Genomic DNA, 22,669 nt, shown 5'->3' on the forward strand with positions numbered 1-22,669 from the left:
CATGGATTTGGGAGATAATAACACGTTCAAGGTCTTTGAAGAGGGAAAAGGAGACTGGAGTGCAGTCTTTTGCAAGGACAAAGGGGTCAAGTGTGGATTTTTTGAGGATTAAATGGGAGAGCACCTCATACATTGTCGAGCAGACAAAGAATCTACCATCTGTATCACCGTGGCATTTGTGAGATTGTAAAATCCCCAAAGATATCCTGCAAATAGATTATGTGCATCGCTTCACTGTTGGAAGCTGTCAGTGTTCTTCTGATTTTAATATATCCATCTAATCCTTGTATTACTGTAATATTTTTGACAGTATATCCTAATCTGGGAACATCAGTCATCACCATATCTGAAGGTTCGAACAAGACAGAATATCGAACAACGAAAACAGAAATAAGAATGGCCACAGGTAGGTTCACAAAATACTTCAGAATAAAATTTCTATGCTAATAGATTGACCATATCTTGTGCAATACCTGCAGGTCAGACAGGAAGAGGGAACAGGACAGGGGCCGAGTAGAAGGAGTTAAATGAGTGACCCTCTGTAGGAACATCACAGTCATAGGTTGAGGGAGCCCCTGAGTACTGGACCTGTTGAATAGATAACTGACATTGGTGCCATGCCTGGTCAAATGCTACCATGATGGCAGGGGCAGTCACCTCACCTCAGATCTAGAATCAGTTGGCTGCTTAAAGAAGAAGGTTCCTGTGTATTGAAGTTTTTATTATAATTTCACTCCTGGAAGGTCTGGCTGCAATGTTTTTTTAATATACTCCATAGTCATAGAGCCATGGGGGGAATTCCACACCAAGGCAGTGACCCGCACCAAATCCCTGGATTAAAATTAAGCTGCACCAAGCTCCATGTGACTGGGAGTGTCCGAGCCAAATTAACAGCCATAGGGCCATTAATTGGCTCAGAACAAGACTTAACCTGCTATCAGAATTGATGCCCCACTACCAAGAGCTACCTGATCATAAAATGGCAAGTAGCTTTCATATCATACAAGTGCCAAGCAAAGATGATATCCAACAATATAGAATATAACCATCTCAACTGGACATTTAATGGCATCACCATCATTGCATCGCCCGCTATCAACATCCTGGGGTTACCATTGACCAGTAACTGAACGGGATTAGCCATATAAATACTGTAGCTACAAGAGCATGTCAGAAGCTGGGAATTATGAGGAAAGTAACTCACTCCTGCCTTCTCAAAGTCTGCCCACCATCTGCAAAGCGCAACTTAGGAGTGCAGTGGAATATTCTCCCCTTGCCTAGATGTCTGCAGATCCAACAACACTCAAGAAAATCTACACCATCCAGAACAAAGAACCCACTTGATCAGCATCCCGTCCACCACTCAAAACATTTAAAAAACCTTAATTCATGGGTTGTGGGCTTCACTGGATGGGCCAGCATTTATTGCCCATCCTGAGTTCTAAATTGCCCTTGAGATGATGGCGGTGTGCTGCCGCCTTGACCTGCTGCATTCCATATTGCGCAGGTATATCCACAGTGCTGTTAGGGAGGGAGTTCCAGCGACAGTGAAGAAATAGAGATATACTTCCAAGCCAAGATGTTGAGTGGCTTGGAGGAGAACATCCACGTGGTGGTGTTCCCACCTATTTCTGCCCTTGCCGTCCCAAATGGTAGCGGCCGTGGGAGGGAAGGTGCCGTCTAAGGAGCCTTGGTGAGTTCCTGCAGTGCATCTTGTAGATTGTACACACTGTTGCCACTGTGTGTCGGTGGTGGAGGGAGTGATTGTTTGTGGATGGGGTGCCAATCAACCGGATTGCTTTGTTCTGGATGCTGTCAAGCTTCATAAGTATTCATGGAGCTGCAATCATCCAGGCAAGTGGAGAGTATTCTATCACACTGCTGACCTGCGTCTTGTAGATGGTGGACAGTCTTTGGGGAGTCAGCACCTGAGTTACTCACTGCAGCGTTCCTATCCTCTGACCTGCTCTTCTAGCCACTGTATTTATGTAGCTAGTTCAGTTCACTTTCTGGTCAATGGTATCCCCAGGATGTTGATGGTAGATAATTCGGCAATGGTAATGGCATTGAATGTCAAGGGGCGATGGTTAGATCATCTCTTGCTGGAGATGGTCATTGCCTGGTCCTTGTGTGGCACAAATGTTGCTTGCCACTTGTCAGCCCAAGCCTGGATATCACCCAGGTCTTGCTGCATGTGGACATGGACTGTTTCAATGTCTGAGAAGCTGTGAATGATGCTGAACATTGCGCAATCATCAGTGAACACCGCCACCTCAGACCTTATGATGGAATGAAGGTCATTGCTGAAGCAGCTGGAGATGGTTGGACCTAGCACACTACCCTGAGGAACTCCTGCAGTGATGTCCTGGAACTGAGATGATTGACCTCCAACAACCACAACCATCTACATTTGTGCTTGTTCTGATTCCAACCACTGGAGAGTTTTCCCACTGATTCCCATCGACTACAGTTTTGCTAAGGCTCCCTAATGCCATCCTCAGTCAAATGCTGCATTGATGTCAAGGGCAGTCACTTTCATCCCACCTCTGGAGCTCAGCTCTTTTGTCCATGTTTGAAACAAGGCTGTAATGAGGTAAGTAGCTGAGTGACCCTGGCGGAATCCAAATGAGTGTCAGTGAGCAGGTTATTGCTGAGGAATTGCCGCTTGAAAGCACTGTTGATGACCACTTCCTTCACTTTACTGATGGTCGAGAGTAGGCTGATGGGAAATTGGCCGGGTTGGATTTGTCCTGCTTTCTGAGTACAGGACATACCTGGGCAATTTTTCACACTGTCTGGTAGATGCCAGTATTGTAGCTGCACTGAAACAGCTTGGCTAGTGTCACGGCAAGCTCTGGGGCACAAGCCTTCAGTACTATTGCTGGAATATTGTCAGGGCCCATAGCCTTTGCAGTATCTACTGCCTTCCGTTGTTTCTTGATATGACGTGGAGTGAATTGAATTGGCTGAAGACTGGCATCTGTGATGCTGGGGGCATCTGGAGGAGGCCGAGATGGATCATCCACTCGGCATTTTTGGCTGAAAATTGTAGCAAATGCTTCAACCTTATCTTTTGCATTGATGTACTGGACTCTCCCATCATTGAGGATGGGGATATTTGTGGAGCCTCCCCCTCCAGTGAGTAGCTTAATTGTCCGCCATCATTCATGATTGGACATGGCAGGATTATAGAGCTTAGATGTGATCCAGTGGTTGCGGAATTACTTGGCTCTGTCTGTTACTTGATGCTTATGCTGTTTGGCACACAAGTAGTTCTGTGTTATAGCGTCACCAGGTTGACACCTCATTTTTAGGTATGCCAGGTGCTGATCCAGCGATGCCCTCCTGCACTTATCATTGATCCAAGGTTAATTCCCTGGCTTGGTGGTAATGGTAGAGCGTTGGGAATACCAGGCCATGAGGTTATAGATTGTGGTTGAGTACAGTTCTGCTGCTGATTTCGCTCACAGCACCTCATGGTTGCCCTGTCTTGAGTTGCTAGATTTGTTTAAAATCTATCCCAATTAGCACGATGATAGAGGGTATCCTCAATGTGAAATCTTCCGCTCCTTCAACCACTTATGCACAGTGGCAGCAGTGTGTAGTGTCTACAAGATTAACCGCAGCAACACACCAAGGCTCATTTGACTGCACCTTCCAAATCCATGATATTTGTCACCAAGAAGAAAAAGGGCAACAAATGCATGGGGATACCATAACCAGCAAGTTCCTCTCCAGGCTACACACTATCCTGACCTTGAAGAAAATCACTGTTCCTTTGCTGTCACTGGGTCAAAATACTGGGACTCCCTTTCCAGAAGGGCTGTGAGCATACATGCACCAGATATATTGCATTGGCTCAAGAAGGTGTCTCACCACCACCTGTTCTGGGGAAATTTGGGATAGACAACAAATGCTGGCCCTGCCAACGACTCCCACATCCAACAAACAATAAAGAAAATTGCTGGTTTCAAATTTGAGATTGATAGTTTCTTGTTAACCATGGTTATGAAGGGATTTGGGGCAAGGTTAGGAATTAGGTCACAAGTCTGCTATGCTATCACTTAATGTTTCTGTATTTTCACACTTTGACAATGTGGCTCACAGGAGGATTCAGTTGCTTCCTTTAAAGGAAGTAGAACAACGTGGCTAGAAATTCAATTATGTTTCTTGTTTCTCCATTTCGTGTTCACAGATCCAAACCCTAGAACCACTGAATTCTTGACAAAGTGGGATGATTTCCAACTGTTCCAATTCACAAAATTTTACTGAGACAGACTAGAACAGGCGATTGAAGAAGGGGTGGATGGAGTCAGCTCATTGTTAACATACGAGCAGATTTTCAATGGACAAGAACATCGGGTAAGTGGGAGGGTTTCAATGAGTTTGGAATATTTAAATGTTACAGAACTTGCAGAATGTAAGGATGATAGAAGACTAAGATCCGTCTAGATCACTTTCTAAAACACGGGCAGTCAAATGCTGATAATGGTGATTAATCAACCTCCAATCATTAGTGGAAACCAGAACCAAGCATGAGGTGAGGAAAGCCTCAGAGGTAGAGAGCTTTGTGAACCGTCGATCCAAAGTGACCTGAACCATCCAAGCGTACATCACTTGCCACATGCAGGTACAGCAGCATTGTGGTTGTGTTACTGAATTAACAAACTAGTAGCCTGGACTTATGCTCCAGAGACCTGAACTTAGATCTCACTGTGGCAGTTTGTGACATTGATCTCAGGTAATTAGATAATATTGAATTGTCGTCAAAAGCCATATGGGTGGCTCATGTCCTTTAAGGAAGGAAACCTGCCGTTCTTACTCATCCTGACATGTATATGGCTCTAGACACCCAGCAACATGGTTGACTCTTCACCTCTTCACTGCCCTCTGGAATGGTCTAGATCAAGATGCAACACAGCTATAAAAAGGTGTAATAAGAGCACCCAGCATTGGATTCAGTCACTGCTCAGTCGACCATGCAAAGTCCTCACTAACATTGAAGGACTTGCAACAAATGTGACTAATAAAACAACAGCCTGACATCAAAATAATCCTTCAATATGACCATCAAACGACATCCCAGACTCTTCTGTTACTATTCCTGAGTTTGCCCATTCCCGCTAGATGTATCCACCGGAGATGGCAGCCTAGGGGTATACAGTAACCAGGGAGAGTCCTCAATATAGCCTCAGAACCACAGGAAATCTCTTGGCATGAGGCCAAAGATAGTCAACAGAACCACCTGCTGATTATTTCCCTCCTTCAGTTGGTGAATGTGGACTCCTCCAGGTTAATTAGAAAAAGCAAGGGCAGAGAATTCACTGTAGGTGGAGACATAATTTCTCCCATCAAGAATGGCTCGGTAGCACCTCTAATGACAGTGCTTTCTGAGTCTTGAAGGACATATCTGCCAGACTGGGCTTGCAGCAGTTGGCCAGAGAACCAACAGGAGGTGAAACCCTATTTGTCCTCACCCATCCACTTCTTGCAGATGCATTTGTCTCTGACACTATAGGAGTCACCACCGCAGTCCTCGTAGGAAATGAAGTACCGTCTTCAAACTGAAGGCACCTCTCATTGTGTTGTGCAATAGTATCACCATGCTAAATGTGTTGGATACACAATAGATCTACTGTCTCTAAATTCATTATCCACAAAGCGCTGTGGACCATCAGCTGCAGAATTGTGGTAAGGCATATCCATCACTCCACCATTTGAATCAAACCAGGTGCTCAACCCTGGTTCAATTAACGTGTAGGAGAGCGTTGCAGGATCAGCATCAGGGGTATATAAACATGAGATGCCAACCTGGTGAGGCTACAACACATCACCATAACATATATACTTCACATCTGTATTCACCGAAGAGAATGAGGATGAAGGTATCGAACACGGGGAGAAAGACTGCGAGGTTCTATATAGGGAGTGACAAGGTATTGGAGGTGTTGGCAGGCTTGAAAGTGGACACATATCCAGGTACGGATGATTTGTGTGCCAGACTGCTGAGGGAGGCAAGGGGGGAGATCATAGGGGCTCAGACCCAAATGTTTAATTCCTCTCTGGCCACCGGGAAAGTGCCAAAGAACTGCAGAACAGCGAATGTGTTTCTGCTTTTTAAGAAGGGTTTTAAGGGAGAAGCCAATGAACCACAGGCCAGTGAGCCTCACGTCAGTGGTAGGGAAACTACTGGGGAAAATTCTGAAGGACAGAATCCATCTCCACTTGGAGAGGCAAGGTTTGATCAGGGATAATCAGCATAGCTTTGTCAGAGGGAGGTCATGCCTAACAAATTTAATTTATTTTTTTGTGGAGGTGACCAGGTTTGTAGATGAGGGTAGTGCAGTCGATTTGGTTTATGCGGCTTTCAGTACAGCTTTTGACAAGGTCCCAGATGGGAGACTTATAAAGAAGGGAAATCCACATGGGAGACAGGTTAATTTGACGAGGTGGATTCAAAATTGGCTTAGATATCGGAGACAGAGGGTGCTGACAGAATGATACTTTAGTGACTGGAAGCCAGTGTCCAGTGACATACACAGGGATCTGTACTGGGTCCCCTATTATTCGTCATTTATATAAACGATATAGATGACTTTGTAGGGGGTAGGATTAGTAGGCATGCTTATGACACAAAGATTGGCTGGGTGGTTAAAAGTGAGGTTGAATGTCTTGGGCTAAAGGAAGATGTATACGGGATGGTCAAATGGGCAGATAAGAGGCAGATGGGATTTAACCCTGAAAAGTGTGAGGTGATACACTTTGGAAGGATTAATTTGACAAGTAAGGATTCCATGAATGGCACGGCACTAGGAAGTTCTGAGGAACAAAGCGACCCCGGCGTGTGTGTCCATAGATCTCTGAAGGTGGAGGGCCATGTTAGTGGGGTCGTGATAAAGGCATATGGGACACTTGCCTTTATCAATCGAGTCATGGATTACAAAAGTAGGGAGGTCATGTTGGAGTTGTATAGAACCTTGGTGAGGCCACAGCTGGAGTACAGTGTGCACTGGGGGGGGCTGGGGGGAGGGGGGTGGGGGTGCAGAGGAGATTCACCAGGATGCTGTCTGGTAATAAACATTTATGTTATGAAGAAATGTTGGATAGAATTGGGTACTTTCCGTTGGAGCATGGAAGACTGAGGGGTGATCTGATTGAGGTGTAAAAGATTATGAGGGGCATGGTCAGATTGGATAGTGAGCAGCTGTTCCCCTGAGTTGAAGGGGCAGTCACGAGCGGACACAAGTTCAAGGTCAGGGGGAGGAGGTTTAGTGGGGGATGTAAGGAAACACTTTTTTTTCCAAAGGGTGGAGGTATTCTGGAATGCACAGCCTGGGAGGTTGGTGGAGGCCTTGCAACCTCTGGACTGTTAAGCTTCATGGATTCTGCTGCCTTTACCCTGTACCACTCCAGGTCCCAGATATCACTTGTGTGCTCACAAACCTATAATATCTCCCAGTACTCAGATGCCTTCAATTTAGAATTCCCATTTTTCTGTTTAAATCACTCAATGGCCTTGACCCTTTCGTTCCTTGTAAGCTGCTCGAGTCCTGAAACATCCCATTGGAATTCTCTCATTGCTATGACTCTGGACTTATGAGCACCTTCTCCTTCACACCACCACTGGTAACAGCGTTCAGTTATCTTGGATCCCACTCACTCTCAAAACCTATCCACTTCTCACTCCTAACCAAGTTTTCATACTCGTACCAAATTTGCAATGATATCAATCTTCTGAACTTACAGTTACTGAGGAGGAAATTGATCGGATTGATTGGATTTTCTACCATTATTATTGGTCGATTCTCCTGACAGATAAATCAACAGCACTGGTTTGGTTCAGTCAATGCTGATTTCTCTGCCAGTTTTCATTTTAAGATTCCGATTCTTCTGTTAAAAGAACTTAATGACCAAAATCGTCCGTTCCATTCCACCAGAGATCTGATTTGCTGCTATTTTCTTGCTGAGTAAATGAGAAACTGTAACCGTAAGAAGCCAGTGTGAGGAAAAAAGTGGACCATATTGTCAATCAATAATTTGACAAAGAAAACTCTACAAACTGATCACATTAAAATACTGCAGATTGTCAATGATTCCTCACTCCCCCCAAAATGTCTTTCAGACTTCTTGCTTAGTTTATTCACATTTATTTGCTGTTAATGACTGAAATGAGCTGAAGATGATTTTTAGTGAATGTTCATTATCCATCAGTTCTCAGCCCAGTGACTGTTTATTGTGCTCAAAACAATTGGAAACGCCATCACTGAGCAGATCCTTTCCTTCCCATTCTCGGTGTTTATCTTTCACTCTGATCCTCAATATATATATTCTTAAACTGTGCAGAAAGTCACCGAGCTCACGGATAAGGGAAACCGGGCGGACAGTTCCAAGCTTCTCCTAAGTCTGGTGATGGAGAAAGGCTCTCGGGCCCGAAGGGTGATGTGGGTATCCTTTGTGAAAGTGCATCATGGGGTCCCAAAGTTGGATAAAATAATAAAAGAAATACAGGAACTTGGTACGGTAAAATCAAACAGTGAATTCAATTTCAGATTCAAACATTGCAGATTTTGCTATAACATTACACAGATCTGATTTCATGACAATTAATTGCTTGAAACAGGTTCTGATCCATTTGATTACATGAACATTGGAAGAGGCTTATCTGAAGTACCCATTCACCTGAAAGGTAAGAGATGAAATGGACATTTAAAACCATTTCAATTTTATTTTATTCATTCGTGGGATGTGGGCTTCGCTTGCAGGACCAGTATTTATTTTTCATCCCTAGTGGCCCTTGAGATGGTGGTGGTGACCTGCCTTCTTGAGCCACTGCAGTCCATGTGGTGTAGGTGCGCCCACAGTGCTGTTAGGAAGGGATTTCCAGGATTTTGACCCAGCGACAGTGAGGGAACGTCAATATATTCCCAAGTAAGGATGCTGAGTGACTTGGAGGGCAACATACAGGTGGTGGTGTTCCCATCTATCTGCTGCCCTGGTCCTCATAGGTGGTAGTGGTCGTGGGTTTGGAAGATGCTGTCAAAGCAGACTTGGCAAATTCCTGCAGCGCACCTTGTAGATGGTACACACTACTGCATATGTGCATCAGTGGTGGAGGGCGTGAATGTTTGTGGATGTGGTGCCAATCAAGCGGAGTGCTTTTTCCTGGATGGTGTCCAGCTTCTTGAGTGTTTTGGGCGCTGCACTCACACAGGCAAGTGGGGAGTATTCGATCACATTCCTGACTTGTGCCTTGTAGATGGTGGACAGTTTTGAGGAGTCAATGAGGTGAGTTACTTATTGTACGATTCTTAGCTTCTGACCTGCTCTTGTTGCCTCAGTATTTATGTGGCTATTCCAGTTCATGTCCTGGCCAATGGTAACCCTCGCGATGTTGGTAGTAGGGGATTCAATGATGGTAACACCATTAAACATGGTTGGATTCCCTCTAGTTGGAGATGGTCATTTTCTGACACTTGTGTGGCATGAATGTTACTTGCTACTTGTTAGCCATGCCTTCCTGCACTCTTCATTGAACTCGTGGCTTGATGGTATTTGTAGAGTGGAGGATACGCCGGGCCATGAGGGTACAAATTGTGTTTTAATACAATTCTGCTGAAGCTGATGGCCCACATCGATGCCCAGTCTTAAGTTGTTTGAATCTTATCGAAATCTATCCCATTTAGCACGGTGGTACTGCCACGCAACACAATGAAGGATATCCTCAATGTGAAGGCGGGACTTCGTCTGCATAATGACTGTGCAGCGATCACTCCTACCGACACTCTCATGGACAGAAGCATCAGTGGCAGGCAGGTTGGTGAGGATGAGGTCAAGTATGTTTTTCCCCTCTTGTTGGTTCCCTCACCACCTGCTGCAGACCCAGTCTAGCAGCTATGTCATTTAGGACTCGGCCAGCTCGGTCAGTAGTGGTGCTACCGAGCCACTCTTGGTGATGGACATTGAAGTCCCCCACCCAGAGTACTGTGCCGTTGACACCCTCAGTGCTCCCTTGGTTCAACATAGAGGAGAACTGAATCAGCTGAGGGAGAGCGGTACGTGGTAATCAGCAGGAGGTTTCCTTTCCCACGTTTGACCTGATGCCATGATAATTTTTGTGGTCTGGAGTCGATGTTGAGGACACCTAAGTTAAATACCACTGTGCACCACCTCTGCTGACCAGACACCAGTATTATCCCAGTCCCAAGGATAAGGATGGATATATCTTATAATATGGACATTATCTCCATGAGGATTGACTAGCCTGTGAGACAGCCCCCCCACAATTTTGGGAGATGTTAATATGGATTAATTTGCAGGGTCGACAGGGCTGCAATTGTCGTTGTTGTTTCCTCGGTCGATATCGGGTGCTGCGTCTGGTTTCATTCCTTTTTTGTGTTACAACTGCGTGCGAGGCTATTTCAGAGCTCACTGCAAAGAGCTAATTGCTTTGGGTCTGAAGTTGCATGTAGGCCAGACCAGAAAAGGACGGCAGATGGGTTGAACCAGTTGGGTTTTCACAAAACCGACAATGGTTTCATGGTCATCATCATTAGGCTTTTAATTCCAGATTTGTATTGAATTCTAATTCTACCATCCACCATGGTGGGATTCAAACCAAGGCTCTCAGAGCAGTACTCTGGGTCTCTGGGTTAGTAGTTCAGCGACAATACCATCGCCTCCTTTCTGAGAATTCGAATGATTGGAACTTTTGTTTAAGAGATTCTCAGATTCTGAAAATCTGAAAATCAAGTGCTGGGAAACAGGAGATTGAACATTATAAGGATTTGCCATTGATCCTCAACTATGTACATATTCAATTTACAATTAATAAGAAATGATTTATGTTGTATTCTGTAAATATGCAGGCATTGCATTTTTTGACTTATTCCAGCTGCTGTTTGCTATTCTGAAATTTTATACACACCTGCCAGAATCCCACTATGCTGTGTATCATAATGCAAACCTGTGTGTGCACAGATTCTCTGGGCTCACAGTGAAGAGCTGGGCCTTGAGCCAGATGTTACGGGTTCTCTGCACCCAATAAATCATTCCCATCATTAACAAATCAAATGCTGAGCAGGAAGATCGCAGAAGGTCCATCAAGCTAATTTCACACTACAACGACTCAACAATGATGGCTAAATAGTTATTCCCGCTGCTGCCTCCCACTCCCCCACCCCTGTCACCCCCAAGGATCAGGAAATCTCCTGGTGGAAGCAAAAATAGAAAAGCCCAGAGCCAGTGTGGGAAATTGTACCCTCGTACTCTTCTCTGACCTCCTCAGTTGATCGAATCCAATTCAGGAAATTACGTTGTCCAGTTGTTACCTATAAACCAGTTACTCTCTACATGATGCGATATCTGTCCAAGTCATGAACTGGACCAGATCCTTCTTCAGAGGCAGCACCGACCATAGCAACTGGAAACTCATTCCAAATGCTCACAGTTCTCCTGGCAGAGAAAAGAAACACTGAATATGCTGGCCATTCCTACACTTACATAGTTTAATCCAATCCTCCACAATTTGATAAACTAGTATAATCTATCAATAGGGACTCTGTCCAGGCATTCATGCATTTACTAGGCCTCTGTAAATTAGCAAAAATCTTTGCTGCTCGAAATTAAACAAATTAAAATCCTTGAGCCTGTCTGAGTTGCTGAGCTTTCCCAAGCTGGGATTCATTCTTCCAGCTCTCCTTTGGTACTTTTCCAATGACAGTCTATTATCCAAAATTTAGGGATAACCAAAACCCCCCACACGATTAAGATGTGGTCCGACCAGGAGCCTGTACAGGCAATGTGATAGCTTTTGTTTTAAACTTATTGGTTCCATTAATATAATCTCAATACTTTGTTAGCTTTAGCTACAGTTTTTCTGCACTGATCATGAACCTTCAGTGATCTGTACACAGTAGCACCAAGATCTTTTTTTATCTCTCATCCTGTCTCAGTATTGTTCCCTGCAAATGATGCTTGGATTCAATACTGGCCCAATCAATATGTATGAGGTACAGTTATCTGAATGGAACATTGTTTGCCAATGTGTGCCTGCAGTTGTAGCAGATCTAAATGTTTAATTGGATTTGATCGCCCTCTACTCTCTTGTGCTCCTGATTCATTTTTCACCCTTGTCCAGCTCATGACTACATATTGTCAAAAGTCATGGGTGTAGGACCAACCCTCAGGAGATATCACTTGTCACATATCTTCCAATTAAATTTTAGGTTCGGGATTGAAGAGATTTCCTAATCCAGAGTTTCATATTTCAACTCACACTCCATCAAATGAAGTAACCTAGTGTGAGGATGCTTATCGAAGGCTTTCTGAAAGTCTTGAGTGACAATGTCCAACAGATTTCTCTCATGCCCTATCCTAGTGACTTCCTCAATAAACTCCACCAAATTTGTTGGACACAAGCTAATTGTTTTGAAGTTGTGTTGTGAATTTCTAATGGCCTCTTCCCTTTCCCAGTGATCATAAAGAACATTCCTTATTATCCCTTCCACCATTTGTCCCTTTTTAAATTGTCCGGATAATGTTAAATAAATTTGAAACATTACATTTTTATTATTTCACGGAACAGAATGAGGTCAGAAAGTCTTTGATGTGAAATGAGAATATCTACAGATATTCACACAACAGAACATTAATTTGGAGAAATGTGAGGAAAAGGGAATATTCACGTTGACTGGGAATAAACTGACCCATTTCCTCATGGCGGTGAAAGAGAGCTCACTATTCTACTCATAGAATAATCCTACAATTCACGGGTTGTGTTTGAACCCAATATAATAATTAAAATAAATATATTTTTATTTTCCCAAAACTACATTGTGGGAAACTAGAAGCATAATTAATTATTTGTAAACAGTTCAAATGAACTGTGAATGTTACTGCTCTAATGTTACATAGAGTGAAGTAGGTAGTTGTTCTATTTCAAGTTCTGATCAGTAAGATGACAGGACTCTTGTAAAAACACATTCAATGTAGGCATGTATAAAACTCCTGAAAAAGTGTTAGCGATTTCTGAAACGCAGGACAACAGGAAAAGGATTATTCTTATTAAGTTCTCTGCCCGACTCACAGCTAAACCACGGTAGGGAAAGGAGGCAGGTCCAAAATCCACCCCAGCCGGAATTTAATTGAACCCCATGCTGTTGGCACCAACCTGATCCACATTGGCCGCCCAGCCAACTGAGCCAATCGGCCCTAATATCTCAGATAACCTGCCCACAGCCTGATAGAATACCAGAAGGACTCTTGCTCTCCAAGTGCACAGTGACATCAAAGATAACTTGGTGAAGGCAGGTTACAGTAACAGTGGGACTCCTGAACAATTACAGTCACTCCCTCTCCCACTCCTATCCAATGTCCTATTTAGTATTCGTGCAGAAGTTTGCCTTCGCTGAGGATTTCATAAACTGACTGGCCAAGAACATCTACCACCATATAACTAGGGCCTTTGTGGATTTATAGCGAGTTGTCCAGAGTAAAGGCCGGTCAGAAAGTGTTAACCATCAGAGAGAAAATATCACCTTTATAAAATCTCCATGTTCAGTAAATATTAGAACCAAGTGACTTTAATTTTTTCTTGGTCATTGCTCACTTTCAAGCGAGATTTCCAATAATTGAGCTTTAATTACTGCACAAACTTTGATTGAAAACGCAAAATGAATCTATCTATTCAACAAGATCATATTGAGAAGCCCTTTATGTTACTACAACTAACATTTTCTGTCTACTCTAATTGAAGGTGTTCAACAGAAACACAAGGAGATCCTCCGGGTTCAAACTGAAATACTGAGAGTGAACACTATCCTAATAAAGGAGAAGGTTAAGATTTTACAGCTGATTGATCGATACACTGAGCTAACGCTCATTTCTAAAGTTCGAGATCGGAAACTTGTGGAACATGAACTGTTGGCAAGAGGCCGGAACCATGAAGAGTGGAGAAAGAAACATCTCCGGAGAGAACTGGAAAAAATCCGAACTGATCAATTGTTCCAGAGCAGTTTTTCCCTGAGAAAATCTGAAACTGGGAGTTCAGCAGCAGTGAGTGGAGTCCCAGGGATCGGAAAAACAACAATGGTACAAAAGATTACTTATGACTGGGCCACTGGGAAAATATACCCACACTTTCAATTTGTTTTCAGTTTTAAATTCCGGGATTTGAACACCATTAACTGCAGAATAAACCTCAGGAATCTGATACTGTTTTTCTATCCTTACTTTGGAAATGTTCTCAGAGAGCTCTGGAAGAACCCATAGGGACTGGTGTTTATATTCGATGGTTTGGATGAATTCAAGGACAGGATTGATTGTGCTGACAATCGGAGAAATACAGAACCTCAGTTCATGTGCACAGATCCTGAATGCTGGTGTGAAGTGTATAACATTGTGTACAGTTTAATACAGCACAAGCTGCTCCCAGGATGTTCAGTGCTAGTGACCAGCCGCCCCACTGCATTGCATTTATTGGAAAAGGCTGAGATCAGTGTCTGGGCTGAAATCCTGGGATTTGTTGGTAATGAACAGAAGGAATATTTCAACAAGTTTTTTGAAGATCAGGCAGTGGCAGCAGCTGTTTACAAACATGGGGAGGAGAACGAGGTCCTGCACACTATGTGCTACAATCCTTCCTACTGCTGGATCCTCGGTCTGTCACTGGGTCCCTTCTTTTCACAAAGAGACAGAAAACACCACCAAGTTCCCAAGACCATTACCCAACTATATTCCTACTATATTTACAACATTCTAAAAAACCACAGCCTCGAGATTCAAAGCCCCCGTGATGTGTTCCTGCAGCTTGGTGAGATGGCCTTCACAGGAATCTCTGAGAAGAAGATTGTGTTTAGAAATGGAGATTTGATCAAGTATAATCTGCAACCTTCCCAGTTCCTGTCTGGGTTCCTGATAGAACTTTTGGAGAGAGATGATTATCTCCAGAGTGTGGTTTACACGTTCCCACACCTCACCATCCAAGAGTTTGTAGCTGCACTCGCACAATTCCTGACCCCAGATCCCAAGGACATCAAGGAACTCCTCAGTGAAGCTGACAGTGAAAAAGATGGGAGATTTAAGATATTTATCCGTTTTGTTGCTGGTCTCTCCTCCCCACAGTCAGCTCGGCCCCTGGCGGAGCTTCTGAGTCCATTTCTTCATCAAACAACCTGTCGAGTGATTGACTGGGTGAAGGAGAAAGTTGAAGGATGGATTGGAAACACAGCGACTGAAGCTGGTAAAAGGAACCTCCTGAACACATTCCACTACCTGTTTGAGTCTCAGAATAAAGCACTGGCTCAGGCCACTGTGGGATCTGCGGAAACACTTTCATTTAGTGGATTGCGACTGACCCCGATTGACTGTGCCGTCCTGTCTCATATCCTTGGACTCTGTGATACAATAAAACACCTCGATCTAAACCAGTGCTACATTCAGTGTGAAGGATTCCAGCGGCTGGAATACGTTCTTTACAAATGTCAGAGGTTGAGGTAATTGCTTGTTCCGTCATGTAGCTTGTATTTTCATTACTGAAGGAAAATTTACTATTTTAGAAGTGAAAAAATAAATAACTTCCAGTTCAAGAAAAAAGAGGCAGAGTCAGAAAAATCTTTACAAAATAAAATGATTGTAAAATTCCGAATTAGAAAATAAGAATATTGCCTTTGTGAACAAATAGTTGTTATACTTAATGGTGAATTAAATAGTTTAAGTGTGGGATCTTGTTGATAAGATATAGTGATAGTTATTTACAAAGGGAATAGAAAATAGATAGTCCAAGGTTAATAAACACCAGTGGATATAAAAATAACTTAAATAATAATTATTATAACCCATATAAACTGTAAGCTGTACTGATCACGAGGGACAATAAGTCCTATATATCATCAAAATTAATCAAATGGTTTCTGGCGGGAGGGTCAAATACCTTAAATTTAGATAATTATGTAAGAAGACCTTTCGAATTCTAATTATTTCAATTTGATCCCAATACTGTTAATTTAATGAAGAAACCTGCTGCTGATCCAGAAGTTCGATTTCCCCCATTTCACGTTTATATCCAGAAGGCAGACACACGCTGGACAACTGTGAGGAATTTTCAGGAATCTGTACAATTGACTGGTTCTTACACAGCGTGGACAGTCCCTGGTAGAACTGTCAATTGGTATATAACAGGATTTTCTGATAATCCACCCCATATCGGCGAAACTGCTGCAAGCAGGGAACTCCCGGAAATTCCCTTGGAAGAGAATAAATGCTGCATGTGCACTAAATGTAGAGGTTATTTAATGGGGAGTAACGTGGGAAACACCCCTCCCATATCAACTAGAGGAACAGGGACATGTCAATTTTATAAGTGGACAGAATTAACTTTCCTTGTTGTATAAAATCCAGCCGATATATTTTACAGCAAGCAGTTAGCACACTTTGGAAACATCCAGTAATAGGTGGATATAAAGACGTGGAAGGGAGAGAGGAACATGGTGAAATTAGAATCACTAAGGAAGCAATGCTGAATGAACTGATGGAGCTGCAGGCTGACAAGACTCTACGTCCTGATGGGCTTCATCTTAGGGTCTTAAAAGAGGTGGCTAATGAGGTAGTGGATGCGCTGGTGTTAATTTTCCAATATTCGCGCGCGAAGTTCTGGAAAGGTATCATCAGGTTGGAAAATAGCAAATATAACCCCTCTATTCAAGAAGGCAGTGAGACAGAAAGTAGGAAATTATAAGCCAGTTAGCCGAACGTCTGAATTGGGGAACCTGCTAGAATCTATTGTTAAGGGGGTATAGCTGAGCACTTAGAGAAACTCAAGTTCATCCGGAAGAGTAAACATGGTTTTGTGAAAGGGCAATCATCTATAACCATTTTAATGAAGTTCTTTGAAGGAGTGACATGTGCAGTGGATAGAGGGAAGCCTGTAGACATACTGTGCTTGGATTTCCAGAGGCATTTGAAAAAGTGCCGCATCAAAGTTTATTGCATAAAATAAAGACCATGGTGTAGGGATTAACATATTAGCATGGATAGAAGTTTGGCTGGATTTCAGAAAACAGAGGCTATGCATAATTGTGTCTTTTTTCTGATTGGCAGGATGTGACGAGTAACTGTCGGGAGTGCTAAATTTAAGGAGCACAGGTTTCATTTCAAACCCATATAAATTAGAATCTTTTTTTTTTGTCTGCTTAAAGTTCTGCTGAGTGTTGTATTTATTTGTTGTCCATCATATAGGGCTATAAAATGGGCATTGTGGGCTCGCACCTCCTGAATGTGTAACATCCACTTGTTAACAATTTCAGATTACTGAATAGCATGCTGGACCCTCTATTAGTAAAGTGCATGACAGCCTGGATACTGTGCAAATCTCTCACCTTCACATCCTGCCAAACACCCACCCTCCAACTGGTCCAAAGCTTTAAAGACACTCAGACATTGTCACTGGCAGTGAAGCCTTTGTTCATCATGTTGTCTTGGAGGCCCACCCAAACTCTCTTTCCTGCTGCCTTTGCGACTGTGCCCTGTAGTACACTGGCACAGGATTGCACACACTGAGGCCTTCCTCACCCTGGCCACCTTCATGAGGTTATTGAGGCCCATCTGGCATTGAGGCTAGGTTCTCCTGACAAGCCCAACATTGCTGACCTGTTCTGCTCCTGCTCCCAGGCAGCACGTGTTTGGCTTGGTTTCTTCCTCTTCCTACCGGATGGCACAGCTGCTCATTTTGGTTGGACACTGCATGTAGGAGGGCTCTGAGTGAGTCCTCATTAAATCGAGAGGCTGGTTTTGCCCTACTTCCCTGCCACTTCCCTCGCTCCAATGGCGCAGACTCCTCTGAAGGAAAACATGCAGCAACTAGACAACTCCTCCATGCAACGGTTCAAAAAGAATGCCAGCTCTGCTCAGTGGAAAAGTTTGGAGACAGCAGAACTCATAAATAAACACTCAGTTTAACAGCCTGGAAATAGCTGAAGTCCCAGTGACCCTCAAAGCTGTGGACAATGCCAGCATTGGTTCCGTCTCCTGACACTGCCCCATTCCAGAGGGCCCATTAAATTACTGACTGTGACTTCGTTTCTGGTCAAGGGCAATGACCTCAAAGGCTGGATATGCCGCCCTCCAATACTGATTGGCCAGATGCTCGCCGCCTGTTGGCCTGAAACCCACCCTCCGTTCGCAATTGGATCAATTAACGGATCATACCCCAAATTTGAATGGTGGGTTCCGAGACCCGCCCACTTTCGGGTTAAGTTCCCCCTCCCCCTCCGTACAGCAGTGTATTATGCAGCCCCATATGTGGGGATTCGGAGGGATTAGGAATCCCCCGGAAATGTCTCTGAACTATAGCAATAGTCTCCCCTGCAATACAGTAGAGCCTGTTTAATGCTAAATAAAGTGGGGGCACCCCTTCCCTGTCAACGAGGAGAACAGGGACATTTCAACTTTGTTAAGGGGAGAGAATAACATTTCCTTGTATAACATCCTGGGGGATGGACTTTAAAGTAACAGTTAGCAGAGTTTCACAATATAATTCACATCCGAGATTTTATACAGAGTAATGTAATGCACAGAGGTATGAAGGACATGGAATCACTGCTTTACTTTTGGAAAATTGGGCCATTCTCATAAAAGCCCAGAATTAACGAAGAACAGAAATGAGCCAAGTTTCGTTAAATTTGGCGGGCCAGTCACAGAGATTCAGGAGAGTAATTCTGGTCATCAGGGATTGAGGCCAAACTGGGGGACATTTAGAGGCTGCACACAGACAATTCTCTGTCTAATAAACATTGAGAGGGGTGAATGTGCTTTTCACCAGTAGTCAAATTGGTGATGGTGAATTGTTCACCAGTTTACACTGCTCACTGTTTCCTTTCCCGGTCAATTGAAAGGAGAATACGGTGAGCTGTAGTATGGGCGGGTGATCAATATACACTATCATACACTATCGACAAAAGATCAAATTACCCCCAATAGATTTAATTTACAGTAACAGTAAAATCTCTGCATTGATTTCTGATGTTGCTTCCATGTTTCCTGTGATATTGGGCAGAACAATTGAATCTGATCTGAGTTTTTATTCAATGTAATTACATTTCGGGGCTCCCCGAAGGAGGGAAACAGAGGCAGCGGTGGGAGGAGTCGAAAGTGCCAAGAATACTGGGACAGGCAGTGTGTCAATTTCAAGATGCTGATGCTTGTTTCATCATGAATCACCAAGAGTAGGCGGTTTGGGACAGGAATCTCAATTTAGAAAGTTGAGAACTTTGTTCAGCACATAATAAGGTTTGAGATTTAAAGTTCTAAAGGAGTGGACAGTATATCTGTTCATCTAAAGGAAAGTGGGCACAGAGTGGGAGCCAGCCATGGCTGCCACAACCCAATAAGAAGGCCAGTGGGGCAGGCACTTAGCAAGGGGGTGCCTTATTGCTGCGGAGGCGGCAGGGAGAGTGGAAACTCAGGATTTGAATGGGGTTGGCACTCCAAGCAGTGCGGAGGTAAAAGAGTGAGAAAGGCTGCCAAGAACAATTAAGAGGCCACCTTCCCATATTGAAGGCTCCAGCTGTCAGATGTTGGATGAGGGGAAACACCCTCCACAGGGAGGGCGGGACCACAGGCATCATAAGGGCACGGGAGAGGAAAGAGGGGCGGGAAGGCAACAGAGGCCAAAGATTCAATACAGGAACTGTTCCTGAAGACTGAGCTATCAAGGCCCAGTGATGGTGGATATTGTGACCCTTCAGGCAGTGGTCACATACACCTGTGCCCTCAATACTGAATACCTCACAGCACTGGTAAAAGTTATTGTGGCATTGAATTCCTTCACTTCTATCTCCTTCCAAGTATCAGGTGTGGACCTTAGAGACATATCACATGTGGCTGCTCACCAGGCCATCTCACAAGTCATGGATTCACTTTTTGCCAGAGCTGGACAGCGCATTCATTTAATAACAGGGAGGCCTTGCAGGCACACAGAGATTCCTCCAGGGGCAGGGTATCACTGATTGTACACATTAGCTATCAAGGCACCCAGTGACTGGTCAGGGAGATCCATACAGGAAGGGCTTCCACTCCCTCAATGGCTCGTCTGTGGCCACAACAAAAACTTCCTCCATGTGTGCACTCACTTTCCTGGCAGCTGCCATGATACTTCATCCTCCAAAGTCTGTGTCCTAGAGGATAACGGATATTCCTTGGAGTGATGTTACTGAGCTCTCTGTGGGAGTCCCAGAAAAAGGCACAATGGTGGGACAACCATTGAACAGGACATCAGGCTTCTGAAGATGTGATTCCAGTGCCTGGACCAGTCGGGTGGTGACCTCCAATAACCTCTTGCAAGTGTATCTGTCAGTGTGGAAATCTGCTGCATTCTCCATAACATGGCTCTCCAGAGAGGTGTGGACCTTGCGGACAATGAGGCACTGGGATGACACAGCTCATCGAGGGAACAGCGGGCTATGAGAGAGGAGGTGAAGGGAGAGGACGCTGAACAAAGTGGAGCCCCTGCTGCATGATGAGGTGGCTTCCTCCTGCCCCCCTCGGGGAAGAGGAACTCGTCCCCACCCCCTCCCTCATTGCCTTCAGTTTGGCAGCGATAATGTGAGGGGATTCCCTGCCCTGGGTGCCAAGTTCGGGCAACTCTGTGACATCTCACTTCCCTCTGGTGCTGTGGGAGGCTTTGGTACAAACTCCTGATCTCTCCCTCAGGACAACCAGCAGCTTCAGTGATGGCTGCCAAGTGAACAGGAAATCTGTCTCCACGACAAATAATGACGGCCCCATGCAAAAATCATAACTTTAATCACTTTCCCAACGGTTGTGGGTTTCTGACCCAAAATAACCCCAGCTCCTGTTCCTTGCCTGCATTGTGAAAATTCAGCTTGTTGTAATATGTTTCTCACTTCTCTGTTTAGACTGATTTATAATAACCCGGGAGAGTCAGGAGTACAACTACTGTCTGCGGCCCTGAGGAATCCAGGCTGTAAAATACAGGAATTGGAGTAAGTACCAGACTGTGTGAGTTTGTGTTTAAAATAACCAAAGTCTGACACTGTATATAATTATTATTGGTATCAGGATTTAGGTTATTAATAGCACTGTGTAAGATATTATGGGTATCAGTAATAAGATTAATATTAATCAGTAGGGTGAAAATGGACATGGAAATGGTAGGGATGTAAAACAGGTAAAATCACAGTTTCTGGTGTCTGTGGGAACACCTGATATTGAGGTCTATTGAAGTAGACCCATATCGCAGATGACCGATGCAGTGCTGACTATTCTGCAACTCCATACAGGTCCAATTTCACCCCTGACTGTATTTTGTCCAGATTTCCATTGTTTTCTCTCCCTCTGATCTCCAGACAGTGCAACAATGCTCTCACAGATTCTTGTGCTAAGGATCTTGCCTCCGCTCTCAGTACAAACCTGTCACTGACGAACCTGGACCTAAGTAATAATAAACTGGAAGATTCTGGAGTGAAAGTACTGTCTGTAGCTCTGAGGAATCTAGGCAGAAAAATTCAGAAACTGAGTTTTGTACATAAGAACATAATAAATAGGAGTAGGGGTAGGTCAATTGGCCCCTCGAGCCTGCTCTGCTATTCAGTAAGATCATGGCTGATCTGCTTGTGTTTTGAATTTCACATTCCTACCTACTGCTAATAATCTTTGATTCCTTTGCCTAAAAAGAATCTATCCAGCTCGCCCTTAAAAACATTCAAAACCCCGTCTCCACCACCTTCTGAGGCAGAGAGTTCTACAGTCTCACAACTGCCTGAGAGAAAACAAATTCTCATATCAGTGCTTAAATGAAAAACCCTAATTTTTAAAACAGTGACTTCGACTGTTGGACGCACCCACAGGAGGAAAAATCTTTTCCTTGTCCACCTCATCAAGACCATTCAGCATCTTATATACTTAAATCAAATCACCCCTCACGCTTTTAAACTCCAGTGGAAACAAGCACGGTTTGTCCAACCTTTCCTCATAAGACAACCGATTCATTTCAGGTATCAATCTGGGAAACATCCTATGAACTGCCTCCATACCTGTTTTGCACCATTCCTTAAATAAGGAGACCAAAACTACACACTGTTCAAGATACGGTCATACCAATGCCCCGTGTAACTGAAGCATGACATGCTTACTTCTCTGTTCAATTCCCCTTTAAAAAGGAGCGCATTCCATTAGCCTTCTGAATTACTTGCTATACCTGCAAACTAGCTTTTTATGACTCATGTACTGGAACACCTAGATCCATCTTCACCTCGGAATTTTGCAGTCGTTCCCTGTTTAAATAATACTTTACTTTTTATTATTTCTGCCAATGTGAACAACTTCACAATTTCCTAATTTATAATCTGATTGCCAGATTATTACTCACTCACTTAGTTTATCTATATCCATCTGCAACCTACTTCTATCCTCTTTACAACATACTTTCCAGACTATTCTTTGTGTCATCTGAAAATCTACCTGCCGTGCCATCGCTCCCTTCATGTAAATCATTGATGTAAATTGTAAAAGGCTGAGACCCCCAGCACAGATTCCTGCTGGACTCCACTCGACACACCCTGCTTTTTGGAAAAAAAGACCCATTTATACATACTCTGCTTTCTGCCCGCCAACCAATCTCCTATCCATGCTAATATGTTACCCCCTACACCACGAG

At 43.9% G+C, this 22,669-nt stretch overlaps 1 protein-coding gene across 1 annotated transcript in view; it reads left to right on the forward strand.

Moving 5' to 3' along the window:
- Positions 1-319: 319 nt before the first annotated feature.
- Positions 320-22,669, forward strand: part of LOC144691321 (NACHT, LRR and PYD domains-containing protein 3-like) — a 43,582-nt gene continuing 21,232 nt past the window's right edge. The window contains 7 exon segments of the mRNA XM_078559323.1: positions 320-406; positions 4,196-4,362; positions 8,344-8,515; positions 8,621-8,686; positions 13,754-15,491; positions 20,910-20,996; positions 21,360-21,529. Of these exon segments, the coding sequence (XP_078415449.1) occupies positions 8,410-8,515; positions 8,621-8,686; positions 13,754-15,491; positions 20,910-20,996; positions 21,360-21,529 (2,167 nt within the window). The 5' untranslated portion in view covers positions 320-406; positions 4,196-4,362; positions 8,344-8,409.

Source organism: Cetorhinus maximus, chromosome 16, assembly GCF_964194155.1.
Source record: "Cetorhinus maximus chromosome 16, sCetMax3.hap1.1, whole genome shotgun sequence".
Lineage (NCBI taxonomy): Eukaryota > Metazoa > Chordata > Chondrichthyes > Lamniformes > Cetorhinidae > Cetorhinus > Cetorhinus maximus.